This window comes from Alnus glutinosa, chromosome 3 (assembly GCF_958979055.1).
Source record: "Alnus glutinosa chromosome 3, dhAlnGlut1.1, whole genome shotgun sequence".
In the NCBI taxonomy this organism is placed as follows: domain Eukaryota; kingdom Viridiplantae; phylum Streptophyta; class Magnoliopsida; order Fagales; family Betulaceae; genus Alnus; species Alnus glutinosa.
In genome coordinates, this window is record NC_084888.1 from 12,873,844 (window position 1) to 12,882,373 (window position 8,530).

Genomic DNA, 8,530 nt, shown 5'->3' on the forward strand with positions numbered 1-8,530 from the left:
TAATAGCAAAAAATATTGTGTGAGTAACTGTGTGAAGCCCAAATCCAAGGCTTATTTAGGGAAACAAACTCAAGCTAAGTTTGTTCCTACATTACACCATTGTGGGATTGTGGGTCACATTAGACCAAATTGCTGTCAGTTGAAATCCCAACGACATTGGAATAAGAAAGATGCTCCTAAGAAAAAAAAAAGTGTTGTAGTGTCTTGTGTGTCTAGGTATGTCCGTCTACATAGGAGACCCGCTTCTTCTCCAATTTTTTTTCCTACTTGCCATTAAGTTGAAACTCCGTGAGCATAAGAGTGAGAATTTATTTTTTAGGAATAGTTACAAGAAGTTATACAACATGATGATGGTGGTTTTTACTAGGTTCGTTGAGTTGGACAAGAGTCTCAAACTGGTAAGAAGGCAAGGTTTAGGAATGTTGATACTATTCACCCTTTGAGGGGAAGTAGTAGTGGACTCACCTAGAGTTAAGTGGTCACATGGCATGTCTAGGACCATTGTTCATGCATATTCATTCATATCCTTGAGCATGTAGTGTTCTTTGCGTTGTATTTTTTTATTTTGTTTCTTTACTTAATTTATGTTTTGCATATGCATTGATTTTGTGTTTTATTTCTAGTTTTCTTTAAAAGAAAAAATGGAAAAACAAAAGGAATTTTTTTTTTTTTTGTTATTTTCTTCTTCCTAGCTTTGGCTTATGCATCTTGAAAGTTCATTAATTTCTCATATGTATTCCTTGAACTCAACCCATAATTATCTTTTGAAATGTGCTTATTATGAATGAGTTGATTATTCTTTTAATGGACTAATTTCTTTGCCTAAGCATGAGCTTTTTGTGGTACACTTCTTGTATGTTGATCTTTTGTGCACTTTAGAGCTTTCATTTGGGTTGAGCTTGACTGCATGGGTGAGTGTTTGTTAGGCAACTATGCGAAGGAGGTTGACTATTTTTTCAGTCAAATTGACTAACTCACTAGTTGAACCTAGGACCTAAAAATTCATGCATTCTTTCTATATGATTTAAGCACCAATGTTTAAAGGCACTTTTTCAATAAAAAATATATGAACTAAAGTTCAATGTCTAATAATTGCTTAACATGTTCATATAGAAACAGTCAGTGACCAAATCATTGCAGAAAGAGGCGATCACTAAAAGACTTTGTTTAAGTTTGTGCTATGTCTCAGGGGGAGTGTATTGGATGATGGTGACTAGACCATAGTATGATAAGATTTGACTTTTGACTTGATGTGCATGTCAACCTTCCTTATGAGGATTTATGAGCTTTTGCTTGCTAACCTTTTCTCCTCACCAAATAAGGTCTTAAACTTTCTTAATAGAATGTTATCACACACAACTCACAAGCATGGGTTGAGTGGATCATATTGTTGTGCATTTGTTAAAGAGAATTTTGATCTATTCGCCTTTTGATTCTCATGCTTACTTTGCACACTTTGAGTGTTGATTATGTTAAGAATTCATTGTTTAACACATGAGCTATTGATACATTTTTCTTGTATACTATCTGGATTTCTTATCATATATTGAGGGGGATAATTTGTTTTGCAAAATGTCCTATTATGCACATCATATGTGCTACTGTTCATAGTCTTGCATTTCATTCATGCTACATTTTGTGCTTTGCTCATGATCGATCATTGTTGAGTTTAGCAGATAGTGAGAGGTCCTTTTTTTTGTGTGCATCGCCCACTAAAGTTCATCTCGTGCATGAGTAATTGTTTTAGTTTGTTTTTATTGTTGGGCATTGTGTTTGATCGTTATTTTGAAACCATTTGTCATTTCGAGACAAAAATAGGGAGAAGGTTTGAGTTTATATTGATGTCTTTGATACGGGGGGTAATAACTTTTTGATGATGTGATTGATTGACATAGTTGTGCTAATGTGTTTATTGGATATCTATTCAATTATTCATATTTATGTTAATCAGAGTTTTAGTACTTGAATTATCTATTTGTTTATTGGTTTGTTCATGTTTCAGAGAACATTTTAGACTCATAATTTCATCTAAGTTTATGTTAGGTTTTAGGTTTTTAGTTTTTAACTTGAGTTTTTTGTTGTAATTGGGTTTTGTCACCAAATTTCCAAAGAGAGAGCTTGTTAGGTTTTTAATGTTGGAAACTTCGATGTCAAAACTTATTTAGTTGTAAGTTTTAGTCTTCTGGTTAAGTCGGTGAAAAAGTTTATCCAAGACATGATGATGGACTTAAATTCAAGTGGGCTAAATCCAACTCAAATTGGAAGACTTATAAGATAGGTTTAAGCCTAATCAATCAAGGAATAGAAGGCCTACATGATATGGTTAAGTCTAATCAATCAAGGGAATGAGCCAGTCGAAATTTCATTAAGTGGAGTTAAAATCAGATTTGTTAATTCTAGATTGAGCACGTCTCAGTGTTTTAACCATAACTTTTGGCTCAAGTATCGGATTTAAGTTAAATTAGCAGCATTAGAAAGATAACTCAAAAGGAAACAATTCTCTTTGAAATAAGATTTCCCTAATTCAGACGTTTACTATGTCACAATTGCCCCGCACTATAAGACTGAAAATCTGGGCAAATTTTGCTAAAATCCAATTCCAACTAGAATTAGGTTTTCTTCAGAAGTCTATTTAAAGAGACTTCGATGTACAAATTTATTAAGAGTTCTACTCTAGAATTCAGTATGCTAAGAGAGGGTTTTAAACTAGGAGTGTTAATGTTAAATCTCTCTTAAAATTTTGGTTATTGTTTAACCATCAACCTTGAACAATCAAAGCCAATTAGAGTTACGGTTAAGGAGATCAAGAAAAAGAACTCTCTAGAGGTTCTGGAAGAGAAGTAGAGAAGTGGGACACTGGTTGTAATTCAAGAGTGTGACGACTGCAAAGGTTTTATGATTATTAACGTCTTGTAATTCACAGATTCTTTGTTATTGGATTAATTTCCTGGGTTGGCTTTGAGTTCAAAGAATTTTCACTTCATCACGAAATATGTGTCAATTGCTTTTCATATTTTGGTGATTGTTTGTTTGTAGTTGATTATATTTTTAATTCCACATTATATTGGCATACACCTATTCAACCTCCCCTTCTAGGTGTTGTTTGGAGTCTAGCTTATATTTTCAGCGCTGTTACCTGATTTGATGCGTAGAAGTAACTCTTCAAATGATTTACTTGTTAAATAAACCTGGGAATTTTATGATGACACCCTATGGGTTAATTACCACTATTAAACTTTGGGGTTGGTTACACCCCTTTCCAGGCTTGCTCCTCCTCATCTTTAACAAGATTGAAGAGTTTAGTGGCCACTGTAGCCGCTAGATCTGTGAGATAACCACTAGACTTGTGTCTAGTGGCCATCAAATTCTGAGTTGATCGATGTTATCATTGTCGGATCGGCTCATCATCCCCCTAAAAATATATGTCGACTTAGAAAGCCAAACCTATATGCGACCCTCGTCAAATATGAAGTTGAAAGTCTTGTCATTATTATTCTTCAATTTGATTCAAATGTGTTCAAGATTGACTAATATTTGTATATAAGGAATGAAAAGTCATGCATGCACAAGTGATTTGGAGAGGGAGAGAGAGAGAGAGAGAGAGAGAGAGAATTTGGAAAATTTTATGCGCCTTTTGAATTATGGATACAAGAACAAATCTTATATGGAGGAAAGTCATCCAACCACAAAGAACAATGTTAAAAAGAAATATTGAAGTTCCCCCCTTCCCTCTCCATGTATTGCTGAGACAACAAAAAAAAAAAAAAAAGGGAAAAAATGAAGGGGAAAAAAATAGAATTATATGGAGTTAACTATAAATCTTGCACCCAAGGTCAATCAATTTGGGTTAATAGAGGCTCATACCAATGCTACTACCCATGACCCTCGGATCAAAAAAAAAAAAAAAATCACCAATTTGTGCTAAATCTAATTAGCAGTAGAAACATTTACCCTCGGGCTAGTAAGTCCCATATATGCAAGCCTCGGTGAAAGGTGGATTTTGGGACTTGGTCTTGGCGAGGGGATGGGAGCATTGCCAGGAAAGTGTCCTGGCATGGTCCTCGGCGACAGATTAACATGTTCAAGTGCCTGAAATTGAAGCTGTGCTGGGTAGTCTCTAACACACACTATACGAGGACTGTGTCCACTACTCCATTTACGTGAAAAACGCTTCCCAAATTCGAATTCCTGTGCTTCCACAATATTGGTTCCAATTACATTTGCAGCATCCTTGATATTAAGCACATTAGCATCTGTTGATACTGTGTTGGTGGATTTGATATTTGTCAAGGAACCCCTCATTGACTTTGGCAAAGGTGGAACATCGTCATCTACAGCACATTTCTGAAGCACACCCATGAAGAAACACACAATTAATCAGTTAAACTGTTATGAAACTAGAATTTTACAGCAAGTAAAGGACGTTCGCATCAGTCACAAGCACGTATTCCATGAATCTCTTGAAGTTAATTATTTTTGCTCTAATTTATCTTAGAAGAGTAATAGTTTAATTAAATAATCTTTAATTGTTATCCGGTCAGCATTGCAATAGTTATCTATGTTAAGAGTTAGTGTCGTGTAGCACTACCGTGCACTTATTTTAGTAGTTGTTTTAGCAGGAGTTTACCTCCAAGTCATGTAGGAGTTCTACTCCGTGTCTTGTATTTTTCTATTTAAGGGATGATCATGAATAAAGAATGAAGCATAATTTTAATCTCAAACTTTGTGTTTGAAAAATGTTTCATGTTTCTTTAGAATTTAAAATGTTTAGGTTCCTTTAAAATCTAAGATTTTAGTTTTCTTAGAACTTAACAATCTATCTCGTAACATAAACGCATTAATTGGGATTGTGCCAACCATGTGCACCATGTACGTGAGAGACGGCTGAAGAAATTACCTTAACGTCGGTCAAGCTTACGTGGTGATCTTCTAGGAAACTGATGAACTCCATGAAGTTCTCTTCTGTTGGCTGATAATGGCCACTGTAGGGCCATATAGCCTCAAGAACCCCATTACGGGCCACCAATCTTCCAGATGCGGTAGTGGCACCACCAGCTAGAAAACTAGAGTGTTGAAACCGACCTTTCTTTTTCTGCCCAACGTACAAGTTCCTCGTTGTGCTGAGAACAAATATCCACTTTGTGTCATCATCAGTGTCCACAGGAACTCCACTTTGTCTGTAAACGAGCTTGCCACTCTCTACAATCACTTCAAATGCTTCCCTCTCTTTCTGCCATGAGCAAGTTAAATGTTATCACAAATAAGCAAAACTGGTGAAGCCTAAAGGCCTTTTCTGCCAATAAAAGTGGGATCAGAATGATTTTCAAATTATGGAATTGCATGAAGTTGTTTTTAGGCATCAAAACGCTTAAAAAATGGTACTAATTAAAAATATGACATGTTACAGTTGAGAATTGAGTATATTTTCATTAGGTTTTCTTACGTTGTAAAAAAAAAAAAAAAATTTTGAGTCACAATTTGTTTTTTAGTTTTCTGAAGAAGCTGAAGGGTCTATGCAAAAGTGAAAAATAATCATTTTGGGAGGAAATTCTTTCTGATTGTTTTGATAATATGTCATTTTTTTAATAGGTGACATTAATTTTCTAAGAGTTTCGATACCTAGAAATGACATAAATTCCATAATTTCTTTTGAAAATATTGTAGGGGATCAACTGTACTTACTGGTCGAAGGTATATGATGCATTGATGCTGCAGATTGGTCCTTGGACACTTCTCAAGATTTACTTCTTTGCCATCTCCGACATCCAACCTTCAATTTCATGAACAAGGAATTAGAAAGTGTAAAATAAAACAAGGCTAACCATGTCTAGTAGCTCTAAGGTTGTTGCAGACTTGCAGATTTAATTACCAATAGAAGAAGGGTTGGGAGCTCCTGCTGTCAAACCAAACATTGTAGTACAAGTGCAGATTGTGCCCGTATCGATGCCGCGGATCAATCTGTGCAAACCAAGGAGAACAGTTAACATGGCTCTATCTTTTCTTTTTAGAAAAGGCTTGGTATAACTTTTCCTAACTAATAATACTATTTAGTAAATATGTATACGATTATCATATATACATTTAGATGATGTGACAGTAAAAATTAGTCATCGACTTAATATTTATAAAAGAAAAAATAAAAAAGTCAAAGACTAATTTTTGCTGCCACATCATATGATCGAAGTCATATAAAAGTCTATCAAATTTTGATGAACCCCGGCCAGAGAAATTAAGCCAAAACTATTCTAACAATCAATGCAAAGGAAGGTAAGATATGTGGAATGTAGGTAGAAGTTGGACTTACAGCTTCAAGCCAGTGGCTTAGGGTCAATTTCTGAGCCTTGTCATTTTTTGACAAACCTTTACCAACCTACAATCAACCGCACAACATTATAATATTTGACTTTGTCATCAATTCCGTCACGGTCAAACAATCAATAGAGAGAGAAAACCCATTTTTGAAATTTTCAAGGTAGTGGATTTTGTTTGAGACGTGTCATGCCCGTTAATTATAGGGTTAAAAATAATTTACCCTCTAAAATTCAATGAAATTTTTCAATTTGTTGATGTGGCAAATCCGTTAGTTGCTTCCGTCTGCTCTGACAAAAATGGCATTTTTCGATGCCAATATCTCCGTATTAACCTTATTTGTAAATCTGATTATTGTTCAGCATTAATTGCATGAAATCATTGTTCACCACGTGTATGTACCCGTGTCTACATCGAGGCATATGTTGCACTACCTCCTTACCAAAGTGATTAAACGCTATCGTGACTTGCATCCTATCGTCCGTGTAGTAAGATAAGGAACAATGGTCGATCTAGATCTGACGGGCGCCGAAGATGGAGATACCGTCTGCATCGGATCTACCCCTCCACACGATGAGCGTCGGGGTCCATCCAGATCTGACGGGCGTCGAAGATGGAGATCCCGTCGCCATCAGATCTACCCCTCCACTCGACGTGCGTCGGGGAGACCCGTATGTCGATGTTCCTTGACGGCTTGCAGTTGTGCACGTGGATGTTGTGGATGATGATGTTGGAGACGTACGGCAGTGTAATGCATTCGTTGCCCACGATTTTTTAAGGTACTATAATCTGAATTTTTAGGTCAATTTGGGAATTGACCGCATTTAAATGATGGTAAAATGGAGACATTTTCATAGAAAAAATCATGTGCTACACACATAAGACCCTTTCTGTCAGAGCAGATGGAAATTAACAACTAACGGATAGCCATACATGTTAACAAATTGGAAAACTTCATTAGAGCACATTACAAATTTTTAAAGTTTGAAGGCAAAACTGAAAAAGGGGTACTACTTTATGGAGGTGGAATGTATTTAACCCTTAATTATAATTAAAATCTTTTCCAACCTTAGAAATTTGTATTTAAATTGTAATATATATAAAGAAAGAAACCTTTGCAGCCCTAGTCCTAGCCCTTGCCCATCTCGAAACAGCAGTTTCTGATCTATCAGGCTCAAAAAATGATATGGAACACCGCCTTAGAGCGGCAAAGTCTAATGCCTTCCACCTACAACAATTACAAGAAGCAAACAATCAGAACAAAAATTCAGAATTTGCTGCAAAAGGAGATATAATAGATTTGCTAAATATAACGAACCAGAGCTCCTCAACAACCACAGCACAATCTGCAAGGTTTCGTCTAGTCCGGTAACTCTTGTAGACTTTCTGGAGCTTAATTGCGGCGGCATTAAGCTTTTTTTCCTCCAAACCGGCAAAATCATTGAAAGAAGCAGTTTTCCGAAGCTTTAGCTTTCCCACTCTCCTGTTCTTGCAACTTTTAGCTATCCCACTTTCTTTTTCTTCAATAATAATGTTGTCTGACCCCTCGTATTGATCGATTATGTAGTTCGGACCACCTTTCTTGAAGCTCACAGTTCTCATCAATGTTGTCTTCCTTTCTTTGGACTCATTGGTGAATCTTCCCATAACCATTTCTCTATGACGTTCCCTGAATCCCTGTTACCTCAAGCTATTAAAATTAAATGTGCAGTAAGTAACGAATGAGACTACGTCAAAAAAACAAAAACAGCAATGAAGAAATGAACAAGTAGTGGTGATAGATGAGACATTCTCTCACCTGTGTGTGTGTTTCTGTAGTGGTAGAAGCTAGGTAAATCTCAATTGACCGTTTCCCTTCTTTATAGTAGTAAATAAGCCATGAAAGTGCAAAGAAAGTGAAGTGTAGTTTACTGAATTGTACCTTCAAATACGTAATATTAGACAAAGATTGCAGAAAACAGACTAGTGTTGGAACTTTGAATAATATTGTTTTCCCATCCAAGGGGGTTCTTAGAATGGAAAAGGAAAATTCGCGTGCATGACTCGAGATCAAATACTTTGAATTTGAGGATCAGAGTTGAAGGGTTCAAAGTTTCACATAAATAATATTACTTTCTGTCGAAACGAAAGGGAAAGTTTGGACCATTTTTCCTTCAATTCTAGTACCCAACCAAAAATTGCGTCGGTCAAACGTTCAGTTGCATAGTTAAGCTTTCTGTGT

General features: G+C 35.9%; 1 protein-coding gene across 1 annotated transcript; it reads right to left on the bottom strand.

The window, feature by feature from the left end:
- Positions 1–3,890: 3,890 nt before the first annotated feature.
- On the bottom strand, positions 3,891–8,181 carry LOC133864620 (IQ domain-containing protein IQM4-like). The gene is made up of 8 exons (XM_062301008.1): positions 8,108–8,181; positions 7,628–7,999; positions 7,423–7,537; positions 6,305–6,370; positions 5,870–5,958; positions 5,683–5,770; positions 4,898–5,230; positions 3,891–4,344 (listed from the first exon to the last, which is right to left on the bottom strand). The coding sequence occupies exons 2-8, from the start codon at positions 7,960–7,962 to the stop codon at positions 3,928–3,930; spliced, it is 1,443 nt and encodes a 480-aa protein (XP_062156992.1). The 5' UTR covers positions 7,963–7,999; positions 8,108–8,181; the 3' UTR covers positions 3,891–3,927.
- Between the last annotated feature and the right edge of the window lie 349 nt (positions 8,182–8,530).